Source organism: Grammomys surdaster, unplaced genomic scaffold (assembly GCF_004785775.1).
Source record: "Grammomys surdaster isolate TR1022 unplaced genomic scaffold, NIH_TR_1.0 310, whole genome shotgun sequence".
NCBI classification, from domain to species: Eukaryota; Metazoa; Chordata; class Mammalia; order Rodentia; family Muridae; genus Grammomys; species Grammomys surdaster.
Window position 1 is genome coordinate 1,387,278 of NW_021604729.1, and position 14,138 is coordinate 1,401,415.

A 14,138-nucleotide genomic window follows, 5' to 3' on the forward strand; every position below is an offset into this window, starting at 1 on the left:
CAGGATACACAGAAATGTGCTGTGAAGGTGAGAAGACCCCAAATCACTACTCAGGACACAGATCAAAGCCCAGGGAGCAAACACCTCACGTCTCTTAGAATGGTTATTACCAAAACCAGAAAAATAATTTTGGTCAGGAGGCAGAAAAGTTGGAACCCTGGGGTGTTGTTGGCAGAACTTTAAAATGATACAGCCACCATTAAAAAAGTATGGAGGGTCCTCTAACAACAACAACAACAAAAAAAAAAACAAAGACAAACAAACAAAAAAAACCCTACCATATGAGCAAATTTATTAATGGTCATTTATTAAAAGGACTCTATGCAGGGTCTCCAAGAGATATTTGCATAAGCATCAACAGGTACCAGTAACCCATGTCTGTCTCCAATGAATGGATAAAAACAGTAGGGTGTTTTGCATACATCAGAATATTACTAAACCTTAAAAAGGAAATCCTGTCATCTTGCAATGTGGATGGATACTGACATTACATTAAGTGAAACAAGCCAGTCACTAGAGGAATATGCTGATTGCATTTACAGAAAATCTCCAGAGGAGTCAGATCCACAGTGGCAGAAGGTGGAATACTGATGCCCACAGTCTAGGGGCAGGAGAAATTGGGAATTATTCAATGGATATAGCATTTGTTTTGCAAGATGCAAAATGTTTGTAGATTGGTTTCATGGCAGTGTAAGTGTGCCTAATACAACTATAATTCTACACTTTAAAATGTATGATAAGATTACATGTTGGGTTTAAAAAAAAAAGTATGGCAGAGATTGCTTCGTGGATAAAGGACTTCATGTGAAAGTCTGATGACCTGAGTTCAGAACCACAGGAATCTTATAAAGTTTGATCTGGTAGTCCATGCCTGTAATCCCTATTCTCCTAGTGGGAAGGTGGGAGGCAGAGATGGGAGAATTCCCAGAAGCTAGCCTGGCCTATGTATCAATGGACAATGAGAGACTCTGCCTTAAACAAGGGGGGAGATGAGGAACAAGACAATATCAGAGTTGTCTTCTGACATGTGCACCATGGTACATGTACACTCACACACGCACAACTCACAAATACCAAATGCAAGCACGTATGAATGAATGAATGAGGGAAGACTGTGGGGGAAAAATAATAACCCCAATTCAAAACTCACAAAAACAACTTGCTCCAAGGTCACAGCCCTGGCAGAATTTAAATCGGGGCAGGTTTGGCAGATGGTGAAGTGAGATATCTCAGGTGCTGCACCAGGATGGTGAAGTAAGATATCTCAGGGTCCTGCACCAGGTAAATGTGCTTAGTCAGGTTCAATGTCTCCATGCCTAGAAGCCAGACTCAGGGCTGACCAAGGAGAGCTCAAAGGATTTCCATGTGCCAAGAATTCACAGAAACCCAAGTGGGTTATCTAGAAAATTTAAGAACATCTGGTGTGACAGTCAACCTCCCAAGTCAGCCCCAAGAGTCAAAGCCCTGAGCTACTTCCATAGTAGAGCAGAGAAAACCTGGGTTAGAATTCCAGCCCTGCCTCAATCTGTTTCTTTTGTGTGTGTGGTTCTGGGGATCAAACCTCAGGCCTTGAATTAAGCACTCTATCATTGATCTACACTCTTACCCTTCTGCATCAATTAAAGAGGTCCATGGGGTGTCTCCTGGTGTCTCTGTGGTCCTGCACATGGCTGGGCCCAGAGCACAGAAGTTAGGGTCTGATTAAGTCCAGTGCTCAGGTTTTCAAGAGTTCACCCTAGGTGAACAAGGGTTGACATAATCAGGGGATGCCATGGGGCTCCCACACAGTATATACCAAGTCCTTCCCTGATATCTTTTGGGTTTTACTTTCCTCCATCCAGTAACCTGGATGTATTACTGGTATGTGTATTATGGCCAATGTCCATCCAGCACAGAGAGACCCCAGTATCGGTTAGTGAATGAGTGGATATGACAAGGGTCTGGTCAGTGACCAGGTGTCTATGGGGGCTGGGGACCCAGCAAAGGATTTGAGTCACAGTGGAGCAGGGAGGAGATGTGAGAACACAGAATGGCAGTGGAGGCAGCAGAGTCCTGGGAACAGGCTACTGGTCAGAGAACATGTGAAGGCAGAGGACCTTGACAGAGGGACCTTGACAGCCCCCAGCTGATCTACCATCTGAGTACACCTGGGCCTCAGGACAATAGAGAAGTTTCTGTAGGCTACTGACAACCTCTTACCCAACCCAGAATCTGCTGCACCCTCCTCCCAAGAAAGCACAAAGCCCTACTGATTGGGCAGGGGCAGGAACCACAAGACATCTCCTTATTCCTACTCCAAGGTCTCTCAGGACCCTGGTTACCCCTACCTCCTTCCACTTGTGTCTGTCATGCCTAGCACTTCTGAAGTCCTCACCTGTCCTATGACAGGTGGCATGGATCAATTCTGTACTGTCCTGCCAAGTCCCAGGAGGCCTAGGTGTTTTGACCCCAGGCTTCTGGTAGACTTGGGGTCATCTCTGAGGGCTGGGGCATTCACAGATCAAAGCTGAACTCAGAGAGTGGGCAACTCATTCCAATCCCCCACAGCCCCATGAAAAGCTAAGGACAACTTCAACAGCCTTCCCCCTACAGCAAGAAAGTGGTGGTAGCCGTGGGGGTAGCTTCAGGATTTGGGTTTAATCCCAAGCACGAGGCCAGTTAGGAAAGGATTTGATTTCATTCCTTCAGATGCCCAAGCCCTGGCCAGAGCCAGGACACAGGAGTGAAGGCCACTGCCGCCTAGCCCCTACCAACAAAGCCTTCCTTTATTAAATAGAGATCGTGTTACATTCCATTTGAAGGAAATAGGGGCGTGGTGAGGGATGTGTCCAGGTTGGATCCCCCGAGCCCAGTTACCAGTGGGTTATGATGGATAAGGCAGGGTCCATGTCCTGCTTGGCCCGCCCTCTCCATCCAGTCCCACATATAGGGCCCCTGCAGTCTGGATGGCTGCCCAGGGTTAAGTCCTGAGGCTGCTGCCCTGGTGGCACACTTTGGGAAGAAAGGTTCCAGACTTCCTGGCGAGTTTAGGAACATGGCCTCCTGGAGATGGTGTTGAAGTGGAGAGGAAGGGGAGAGGGGAGGCCTCTGTGCAGAAGAACGGAGGAAGGATCTCGGACTCACCTTCAGAGCACTTTGGGGCAGTTATCCCTCCACCTAGTTCAGATTAGAGACACTTGCCCTACCACTGGGGCAGTCTAATGAGGCCACTTGGGAACAGAGTGAGAGATGGCCACAAGGGGGTGCTGGTGTCCCAGGGCGTAGAGGCTGTGGTAGAGTATACCCTGGAGATACAGCCACCCTAGAACAGTCCCTTTCTGAAGTCGTGGCAGCAAGAGAGCACTGGTAAGCAGCAGGGGAATTGTGGTCGGGGTACTGGCTATTCAAGGGTCCCTTTCCCTAGGACTGAGCTCCTTGCTCCAAGCTCCTTGGTCTTTGGTGCTTTCTTGAGATTCTCTTGTTAGCTATAGAGCTCAGTGGGCAAGAGGGTCATCCCATGAAGTCCAGGCCAGGCTGTCCTTCTCTGTCTGTCCCAGGAGGGATGAGTGGTACTGGCTCAGAACTGTCTCTACAGTCTGACTGTTTATCTGTCCTTTCAGCTTCTGGCTCAGAGCTGGCTCCAGGATTTCTTGTCTATCTGTCCCAAGGCAGCTGTTTGCTCTAGCTCAGAGCTTTCTTCAGGCCTGGGGCCATGCCCTAGGCCTCCTGGGGGAAGAAGCCAAGCTTGGCTAGTGACATCCCCTTCCGCAGCCTCATGATCTCCCAGAACATCGGCTCAGCTGCAGACAGAGAGGACAGTTCATGGTCACTTCTGGCAACTGCCCTGGCCTTCTCTCCAGCTTTGGGCAGGGCAGTGATGTGAGAAACCCCTCAGCCTGGAGACATTCATGCACTCTCTGCCACACAGTTGTTTACATAAGGACTTAACTACACGTCTCCAGTTGCAAATGTTTTCCCACTTTGACCCAGAGCAGTGAGCAGGGCCCAGGGCCTCCGTCCCTGTATCTGGAGAAGGATCCTTTAAGTAAGGACTCAGGAGGCAGACGAGCCATTTCTGGTGGGCATGGAAAAGTAGGCAAGTGTCACAGGAGAGACACCCAATAAAGAACTTTGAATGTCAGAGCCAGTAACAGGAATGCTGTCTTTGCTGCCATAGAAAAATTTCTATGCAGAAGAAAAAATAGCTTAACCCAGATAGGTGGAAGGCACGGAGGTTTGCCATTCGGGTGAGGCAGAACCCAGCACCAAGGAGGGTCAGGAACACTTTGTTAACCTACAGTGCTCTCTTTTTCTGGTCTTCTACTAGAAGAACCAACCCTAGATGCCTGCCTCTGCTGCTGCTGACAAGTAGACTTGTAAGGAAGGCACTTAACCAGTGCCATTCAGCCCTCTCTCCCTTGGGCACTATTCCTTGAAAAGACCACTAGGGGGCACTCACCATCCTGCCGAACCAGGCCTTGCTGGATATAGCGAATGTAGGTGAAGAAGTTGCATACTGCAGTGATCTGTGGGTGGAATGGAGATGGTGTGACCCACCAGATTCCCCATATTCTAGGGGCCTCTCTGAAAGCCACTGGGAAGCCTATTCCATAACAATACGGTCCAGAACCTGGCAGAGCCTGAGGATGTTCTTCAACTCTTCTAGAGTTCGGCTTCCCAGGTTTAATTAACAACTGCAAGACTCCCACTGTTCCTAAGAATACCTGCTGCAGCTGCCTATTGGCAGTGCAGTCAGTGAGACTCAGACACTCACAGTGCCCATTTTACCTGCGATAAAGACTGTCAAGCGTGGAATGAGAAAGTGGTCAAGCTGAGAGATGGAAGCAGGCAGCCTGCACTAACAGCCGAGCTCAGTCCTCAGTGGACCTACTCCTTTGGAGCAAGGAGGTCTGGGCCTGCCAGACATAAACTAGGTCCCATGTGTAATTCCAGAAAAAGCAATTAGAGCCACTTCCCTGAGCTGCTTTGGTCACTATGCTTGAGGACCAAGTATGGCTAAAGAGGCCTGTTCCCAAGCTCTAGTGACCCTTCACCAGCACAGGCACAGCTGCAAAGACTTTTATAGAGAGGACAGAGAGGCTCTGTTGCTATCCTGCCCAGAGGCCATCCCCAGGCCTGGCTTTTTCTCCCAGCTTCTGATGATTTAGGCTACACTGAGCCCATGGTGCCCATTTTGTGGAGGGAACACAGGCCAGTTCTTTGGCTAGGATGGAGACTGCTCTGTGCTTGAGACTCTCTCTAGATCTAGCCAAAGCTAAGCTCAGTCTTGTCTTGCCCCCTTTCCTTGCCCTCATCCTGTTTCCCTCCCTCCACTGAGAAGTTCCAGAAAAGTCCATGCAGTCTCTGCATCTAGAGAACTAGTCAAGATGGAAGGTAACTAGACCCAGAGAAACCCTCTACCCAGTGTTCCTGGGTAGGAAAGCCCTCCATGTGAGGCACCCAGAGACTGGTGAGTGAAAGAGGCTATAGGGAGGGGTGGTGCTCTTGCCAGTCCCCCAAACACAGAACTTGCCAGGAAGCCAGAGAGGGTGAAGTGAGCTGGAATTGGAGGGAGGATACCCAAGCAGGGTAGTGTGAGAAAGGAGAGGAGCACCAGCCTGGTGTGACCTAGCCTGGTTCTGGGAAGGGGAAGCAAGGCTGGGGTGTCAGGGGAGGGCTGGCGCAACGCAGATGCCTGGTGAGTAGCTGGTAACAGGCAGAGTGGTTTCTCCCCGGGGCTGTGTTCTCTGCCAACACCTCAGTGTCTCTAAGCAAGGGTCACATATCAAACCATTAGCCCCTCCTCAGCTCCGGTCTCTTCCACTATACAACTTTGCCCAGCACAAAGGTGAGGGATGGCTGACTCACCCTGGCCCGGGAGGACGGTGAGATGTAATAGTGGCTGTCAGAGTCCCCCAGGCGGATTCGATGGTGGCAGGTACGTGCCAGTCCACTCAGAGCACATGTGCTGGGGAGAACAGAGGAAGAGTAAGGTGCTGAATGAAGGTCACAGATGCAGGGAATGTGTCTGGAGAGTGAGCACAGCAAGCAGGCAGGAAGTAGGGCTTGGCCTCCCCCACTCCCATCTTCCAAAGGAGCCCAGGGTCAAACAAAGATGTGAGGTAGGGCAAGAGTCTTCAGGATAAACCTTAAATGCAGCTGGATCCACGCCCAGACCCCGTTCCTTTCCCCACATAGGCAGGGGAGCTTGGTCAACCTCACACCAGGTATATGAGAGTCCCACCCTCCACAGCCTCTAAAACTGCCTCCCCACTCCATTACTGGGATCTTTATGCCCAATCACCTCTTTCTCTGAGCTCTGGTCTGCCTGCCTCTCACATCCCCATGCCAGGCTTTTTCATCTAGCTCTGTGTTGTCCCTGCCCAGCAGGCCTCATAAGAATCCCTTTCCCATGTCACCTCTCCCCCAGCCAGGCCTAGGAAACCCACTTAGCACCTTCAGCTACCCATATATTAGGCTTCAGTTGTCCTGAGAGCCCATCCTCCCAAATCATTCCTCCACCAGCCCCTGCCTCCATGATGAACTCTCCTGGCTCCCACCCCCACACCTGTGCTTGGTCACCATGTCCCCAGACTACTCATCCCTTTTGCCTGGATTCCCTCAGTTCTTGCCAACCACTCTCTCTTTTCCCTCACTCTTTATTCTCTACATTATAGCTAGGAGCTTCTCCAAAGGCCACATTGAATCCACCATCTTTCCCCGTGGCTTCCATATCACCTGGGACATAGTTTCAGAATCCCAAGTATAGGACAATTGATAGTGTTTGTTGCCTCTTCTTTGACTGAGGCTGAATGGACCAGAGAACTCTCTGTTAAGGAAGCATCTGCTGGGGACCCCTCATACACTATCCTAGTAAGTTGGTGCCCTACCTTGCAGAAGCTCTTTATAGTCTGGCCTCAAACAATGCCCCCAGACTCAGCCCCAGACCCCTGCTCCATGGCTACAACCTGACTCTGATGTGTTTCAAACTCCAGCTTTCATTCATTCTTTTTCTTCTGCCTATAAAGCTGGCTCAAATACTCTCTCTGTGTGGCTGAGCTTCCTTTGTGGAACCAGCCCCACCGAACAAGCTCTGGAATCCCAAAGGAGGGGGAACCAGCCTGGTCCTCAGTCCACCTTAACTTCTTAGTTCTGCTGCTACCTCTGCTCAGTGCCGGCTGAGCAGCATGCGGGATAAGACGCCAAGGCTGTTAGTCATTTATTGACAGGAGATAGATCCAGCCACTAGCGACCACATATTTACCAATCAGAGCCCAGTGTATCTCTGGGATAGAAGAGGAGAGAGAGGGGGCAGAGATGACTATAGCTAGAAGAGACACCCCAGCTGGCAGCAGGAATTTTTGTCAAAGGTAATTCCTGCTCCTAAATGGGGACCATAGGGACTGTTTCTCTCTTGTAGTTTATTATTTTTATTTTTTAAGCAGGGTTTTATGTAAGCCAGGTTTGTCTTGAACTTGCTAAGTAGTCAAGAATGACCTTCAACTTCTGATCTTCCTGCCTCTACCTCCCAAGTGCTGGGATCACAGGTGTATGCCACCATACTTGGTTTTACAGCGATGGGGACAGTTTCCATGGCTTTGTGCATGCTAGTCAAGGACTTTACTAAGTTATAGCCTCAACCCCATGTCCATCTCTTGGTAGTCGCTAGGCTAGGTCATGAACCCTGGGTTATGGCTAGGTCATGAAGACCTGAATGTTATAGCCCCTACCCATCTGAGGCTCTATATCCATCTAGGAGGCCCAAGGCTCAGGTTCCTATCCCAGTCCCTCAGGGTGCTGCCCAAGGCTCCATGCTGAACTTTCCCATGTGGGCAGGAAAGGGCCCAGGGCACTACGCTTACTTGGTGTTGTTACACTCAACAGTGGGCACCTTCACAGTGGGCAGAGTCTGTGAAGCCACGGGCTCAATGGTGAGTGTGTTGTCCTCCACAGCAGTCCGAACCAGAGCTGAGAGCTGTGGCAGATCAGAGTAGAGCAGTGAGTTGCTGGGTGATGGGGAACTGATGGGTTGGGTCCCCAGCTAGCCACTCTTAGCCCACCTCACCTCCTGCACTGTGAAGTCGAGGCAAGGACCCACGTCCTCCCGGTACACCCTTTCTAGGAAGGGGCAGTTCTTATCCAGGGTAGGTGATGTCCTCCAAGCCTGGAACTCTGCAAACAGGGTTGTATCCACCTGGAGAAGAAGGGAGCCAGGTGGAGGACAGTCAGGGATAAGGGTGAGCACGCCAGAGTAAGCAAGGCTGATGGAGAGAAGAGCAGGGAAATGCAGGAGTGCTCAGTGGACGCTCAGGCCTGTCCTCAGCAGCCATGCGGGGGAGCAGAGTCCAGGCAAAGAAGAGGTCCTGTCTGCCCTTTGCACCAAAGAATTTAGAACAACATGGTTTGTGTCTGGGTGTACATTAAGTTTCTTGGCACTGCAAAATTACAGACTTGGATCCAAGGCCTTGGCCTGAATGCTGCTACTGACTCCTTGTAGGAGAAACATCAAGAGCAAGCCTGTAAGAACCCATGGGTCCCCACAGGAACCCACGGGTCTCTCTATGTCCAGGATGCACATATAGGTACATGCACACAGGAGAGAACATTTCACAGGTTTCCCTGCTGCCCACTGGAAGGGGCAACAATGGCTTGCCCTGGGCTGCATGCACAGTGAGTGAAGCCCAGAGGGGATATGTGGGGTGGCCTCTAAAGGAGCCATTACCTGTCGGGAAAAGGAGAGAGAGGTATCGGAGTTGGGGGTCGTGGGCCGCTCCCCAGATGGGAGCTGCCAGGTCGGCTCGTAGGTGAGGTGGATGGCCTTGCTGGGGATCACGCACAGGAGCAGGGAGAGTAGAGGGGGCAGCCCAGGCTGGGCCAGAGGATGGATGGACAGATGGACAGACAGACATACAGAGAAAGACAGGAGGAAGGAGGAGATATCAGTGTCCAATGGGAAGCTCAGTGCTTAGAAGGGAACTGAAAGGACTTGTTTGTACCTCCTTCCTAGAAGCTCAGGAGACGGAAGGAAAAAAGATCTGAGCTAGGGTGGGCTTGAGCAAGAGTCCAGGAAGCTGAATCTCACCCTATGTCTCCCCAGTGTTCATCTGATACTAAAAAGACTGGCTTTTTAGCATCCACACAATTCCTCACCCTAAGTATGTGGCATGTGAAGTAATGGACATTTTAACAGCTATCCAAGGACCTATAGTCTTGTCAATCCAGCCTGGACCAAGCCTTCCTCCCTCTGTTTCCTGTTGAGGCAGGAGACAGACATTTGTCTAAAGCCATAGTTGCTTCATCAAGGACCCTAGAATATACAAGTGTCACAGTGTGGTCTTAGACTCCAAGACTGTAGTCACAAAATACCAACTAGCCCCTCTCTAGAAGTCCAGTGGCACCTGTCTATCACTCTTAACACAGGAAGTGTATTTCTGGAGAGGTTTCCTGAAAGAGGACCTTCAGGTTCTAATAGCCTCAAGTTCAAAGGTTATAACCTCCTGCTTGGAATCAGCCTGCCCAGCCTGCATGGTTCAAGGGACCCTGAAGCCCAGAGAGGAGAAAAACAGGTGGCAGGTCCCACAGGAGGGGTCAGGATGGCTTTTTTTCAGGATGCTGATTCAGCTGGTTAAGCATAATCAACCCTCCCAACTGTGAGTCCACTATAGTCTGTGCCTCACCTCCTTGCCTTCTTTGTCAGGGTTGGGGATATGTCCTGCAGTGGGGCATACCACAGGGCAGAGGGAGCTGCTGGTGCTCTTTTGGCGTGAGTGGCCCTTTCGGGGTCCGGCCTTGTTGGGGCTCAGCAGCTGTGGGTGGAGCTCACGGTTGGGAGAGGCAGGTGTGGATGTGATGACCAGTGTCTTCAAGGCTGTCACTTCTGCCTGTAGCATGTCGATCTGTCCCAGACAAGACGGCCATCAACCCCAACATGAGGTTAATGTCACCATGGCTACCACAGCCTGGAAGCCAAGCATCCCCAGCAGTACGTAACCTGTCTCTTGACCCTTGGAACAAGTTGTAAGACATCTATTCTAGAGATAGGGAACCCAAGGCTGACAGGAGACATGACCTGCCTCAGGTCACACTGTGAGACTCTGCTGGAGGCAAGCATCTAGGAACTTCCTAGAGTCCCTACTAAGTATTCATGAATCCCCAGAAGCCAAGAAAAGCAGCTATAGCCTCACAGTTATTGATTGGAGTCTAAGAGAGGAAACTCCCTGCCTGTGCACTACCACCCTGGCCAACATTTCTGCTTTGGAGACAGGAGGAGAACCTGTAATAACCACTGGGTCCTCCTGGGATCCAGGGGACCCTCTGTGGTGCAACAAGAACACTGATGGAATCTGGTGCCATGGGCTACTTAATTTCAGACCCACCCTACTTGTCTCAGACCTGGGTTCTCCTGGTCCTGATGTCTGGTAGGTCTGAAAGGGACCTGTTGAATGCTCTTGCTAGCTGAGGGTAGTACACCCCAGAGCAAGGACTATGACAGGAGCCATGGGCTGGCCTAGGCATACAGGGATGGGTCTCACCTTGCCCCAAGCCTCCTTCAACTGCTTTTCTGATGCTGCCTGCTTCATGTTGGCTTCCCGAACCATCTTGTGAGCTTCCTAGAAGAGCAGTACCTCTGCATGAGCAGTCACAAGACACTGGACACATGGGCCACCCATTCCCAGGCTGCCCAGCATACCTCAAACAGGCTGGCTGTCAGCTCCTCCAGTTCCTGCTCCAGCTGTGCACGAACTTTGCAAAGCCGTTCACACTCTTCATCCTTTAGCTTCAGCTCCTGGATACAGGCAGGAGGCTATTAGCCTGCCCTAGCCAGGCTCCATTTCCCCAGCCACCAGCTCTGGGTCTGTCACCAGGTATCTGACATTCAGTGGTACTTTAGCACATGCACAAGGTTAAAACCCTAGCCTGGCAGCCCATCTCAGCTAGAAGCAGATTTCTGGGTAAACCAAGATGTGTGAAAGTCATTTTAGACTTCTGAGACTTCTGTGATAGCGTGCATGCCTAGCCTGCTTGAAGCCCTGGGTTGAACCAGCCTCTTCCTTTGAGTTCCCAGGTCTCTTGCACGGGCCTGGCATGTGGCTTTAACAAGTGATTTCTCCTCTTCCTTCCTTCCACAGCTATCTGGGCTCACTCAGTGCAGCTGCTCTTCCTTAGTCCCCAACCCTATGCTGGAGCACCCACCTTCTGGGCTTTGTATAGCTCCTCCTTTAGGAACTCGGAACCCTTCTCTCGGATCTCCATGGAGGAGCTGCGCAGGCGTGACACATCCAGTGGAGCAGCTGCTGGGTGTTCCTCACCCCGGGTCTCCTCCCAGGAAGTGGAGGCTTCTACCAAGCCTCCTGGGGATTCCCTGTTACCTTTGCTGGAACCCAGGTTTTTCCAGGGGACTGAGATAGCAGAGAGGCCCACAGGGAGGCCCTCGTCTTGTTGGGGTGGGCTGTAAGGCAAACAAGATCATAAACACATACAGGATGGGAACTCAAGACCTGAAGAACTGAGCCCAGGGACCAACCCTAGGCTATACACCCATCACATAATCCTCAGTCTCTCCATCTGTAAAATAGAGCCACTACAAGCTGTAACTGAACTATCACAAGGGCAGAATGACCAAACATGAACTTTCTTAGGGGCCAAGGCAGGACTCATGCACTTTTGTCACCCACCATCCCCAACCTAGGGCACAGGGCAGTGCTTGGTACACAGCAGGCGACCACTACTAGGTGCAAACTTAATTCACATTTGTTGAGCTGAAAAATGAATATAAGTGTATCAATCCTTATACCATAGATAGAATTGTCCCAATAACTGTCACTCCCAAGAGTTGAGGGGGATGGGCAGAAAACCTTGGCACAGCAGAGGCAGTTAAATGCGTTTGGATCGACATGGTTAAAGCAAAGGAATGTTATCAATGCCATGGCATCGTTAGTGGAAATGTCAATATGATAGAAGTCCACAAAGGCGGACCAGAAAGGAAGCACCAGGCCTCAGCAGGCAGGAAGAGCCTACAAACAGTTCTGGCATAATAGACCCACTTCCTGCCACCCCTGGATTTTGTGAGTGAGGAGCAAAATCCAGCTCTTTCTGGCATTCTGTGTAACTAAAGACAAACATGTCTTCTTCTGGAAGCCTCAGGACCCTCCATTGCTGAAGCTGAAGCCTCCGGATGGACTGGGGTTTGTATTCTTAACCAATCCCCATTTCCAAGCTACAGCACCCCCTAGAAAGCAGACCCTGGAGAAGGAAGAGAGGAAGGTCTGGCCAGTGGCTGTTTGTGCAGAGACAGCACCTCTGGCTTTGCTTGCTCAGCAAAATCTGGGGCTCCTGAGCCAGCAGCCTCAGAGCAGCAGTGGGTTGGTGGGGTGGGGGGTTGGCGGGGAACTGGGCTGACTGATAACTGTGGGGAAGTGAGGAGGAGGGGCTCAGCCAACACAAGGACAATGAGACTGGGTCTTGGAATAATTGAGAGGAAGTGCTGGGGACTGTCCCTCTCGCTTGTCCTCAAGCCCCTGAGAAGTTCACCAAAGAACCTCTGAGCCTCAGTTTCCCTCTGAGTAACACAAAGAAACAGCTCTCAGAGACCACAGCAGTGAGCCCATGGCCAACTCCTTTAACACGACCCTGGCCAGTGCCCAACCCAGCCTTCTCTCTGCCCTGGAACAGGCCCAAAGTATAGCCTTGAGGCTCTTGGAACTGGGCCCTGCTTGGCAGGGACAGGGCCTCACTGAATATAAGGTAAGGGCAGAGATTCACTATTCCACCAGTGTGTGTGATAAACAGATTTTCTTAATACCATTGCTTTTTTGAGGCGGGTGCGGGGGGTCTTGTTGACACAGGGTTCTTGAGGGAGGTCTGAGGCCCCTAACAATGCTGTGGCAGCTGTATGGGAGGAGAACTCTGCCCAGGGACTGGCAGTTTTCTCTGTGTGTCAGTGTCTCTATGTTTGTGTTGGTACACCCATGTCTATGCACATGGATGTGGAAGCCAGAGGTCAACCTTGGATGTTGCGTCTCCGGAGTTACCACAAGATCCCTTGCTAGGATCTGGGGTTTGCTGATTTGCTTCAGTTGGATGGATAAGGAGCCTCAGGGATTTTCTTGTCTCTTTCCCCAGGACTGTGATTACACGTGTGTGCCACCATGCCTGGCTCAAACTCAGGTCTTCGTGCTTCTGTAACAGGCACTTTACCAACTAAGCAAGCTCCCCAGCTGGCTTATGCATGTGTGTGTGTGCATGTGTGTGTGTGCACGTGTGTGTGTGTAAGATTTATTTGTATTCACATGCACATATATGTGTTTGTCCATGGATGTCACATGTGTTTGTACTCACAGGGACCAGAAGAAAGCATTAGATGCCCTGGAGGTAGACCATCAAGCAGTCCTGTTCTTGATGTAGGTTCTAGGAACTTGGGTCCTCTGGTAAAGCAGTAAGTGCTCTTAATGACTGAGCTTGCCCTCTCTCTCTCTCTCTCTCTCTCTCTCTCTCTCATCCCACACATTGTTTTTTAAATTCTTTACACAGTAATTGTAGTCTTGCCCCCATACTACTGATAGGAGTGCAAGCTCAGAGAGAAAAGGGGACTTCCATGGAGGTCCCATAACTAGTCAGGGGTAGTGTGGAGACAGGCAGTCAGGTGTTCAGCCTGCACTCCCTAGCTTCTGGCCAAGTGGCCTGCTATGGGATGAGTGTTGGAATCAGCACATATGCTTCATGATCAAGGATTTCTAGGCCCAGGGCAACTCAGTAGGCTCTTTATGAGTTAGTTATAGCAGGGAAACCTTACCCAGTCCAGCTCAAATTGGTTATTAGACTTTTGCTAAGTCAGAAAACATCCCACCTAGACTGATGGCCTAGGGGTCGAAAAAGGAGGATACTGTGGCCAAGATCATGGCCATGCTTTGTCCTGGGAATGTCTGAGGTTCCTGGAATCTGCTCTCCCCATAGATAAACAAAGAAACCACCAGACAGGGCTGGAAAGATGGCTCAGTGGTTAAGAGCACTGGCTGCTCTTCCAGAGGTCCTAAGTTCAATCCCCAGCAACCACATGGTGGCTCACAACCATCTATAATGCGATCCGATGCCCTCTTCTGGTGTGTCTGAAGACAGCAACAGTGTATTCACATACATAAAATAAATAAATAAATAAATCG

The 14,138-nt window shown here is 50.6% G+C and overlaps 1 protein-coding gene across 3 annotated transcripts in view; it reads right to left on the reverse strand.

Annotated features, from left to right (window-relative positions):
• Nucleotides 1–282: 282 nt before the first annotated feature.
• Rab3il1 (RAB3A interacting protein like 1) overlaps nucleotides 283–14,138 on the reverse strand; it is a 32,987-nt gene continuing 19,131 nt past the window's right edge. For 2 of the 3 annotated variants that reach the window (XM_028777538.1, XM_028777537.1), the window contains 9 exons: nucleotides 11,173–11,428; nucleotides 10,670–10,765; nucleotides 10,512–10,589; nucleotides 9,657–9,875; nucleotides 8,045–8,173; nucleotides 7,842–7,954; nucleotides 5,848–5,947; nucleotides 4,439–4,505; nucleotides 283–3,779 (listed from right to left, as the gene is read on the reverse strand). In XM_028777538.1, the coding sequence (XP_028633371.1) occupies nucleotides 3,697–3,779; nucleotides 4,439–4,505; nucleotides 5,848–5,947; nucleotides 7,842–7,954; nucleotides 8,045–8,173; nucleotides 9,657–9,875; nucleotides 10,512–10,589; nucleotides 10,670–10,765; nucleotides 11,173–11,232 (945 nt within the window). In that variant the 5' untranslated portion in view covers nucleotides 11,233–11,428 and the 3' untranslated portion in view covers nucleotides 283–3,696. Of the gene's footprint in view, nucleotides 3,780–4,438; nucleotides 4,506–5,847; nucleotides 5,948–7,841; nucleotides 7,955–8,044; nucleotides 8,174–9,656; nucleotides 9,876–10,511; nucleotides 10,590–10,669; nucleotides 10,766–11,172; nucleotides 11,429–14,138 lie in introns of those variants that run through there. The other variant, XM_028777539.1, reaches the window with a different exon arrangement.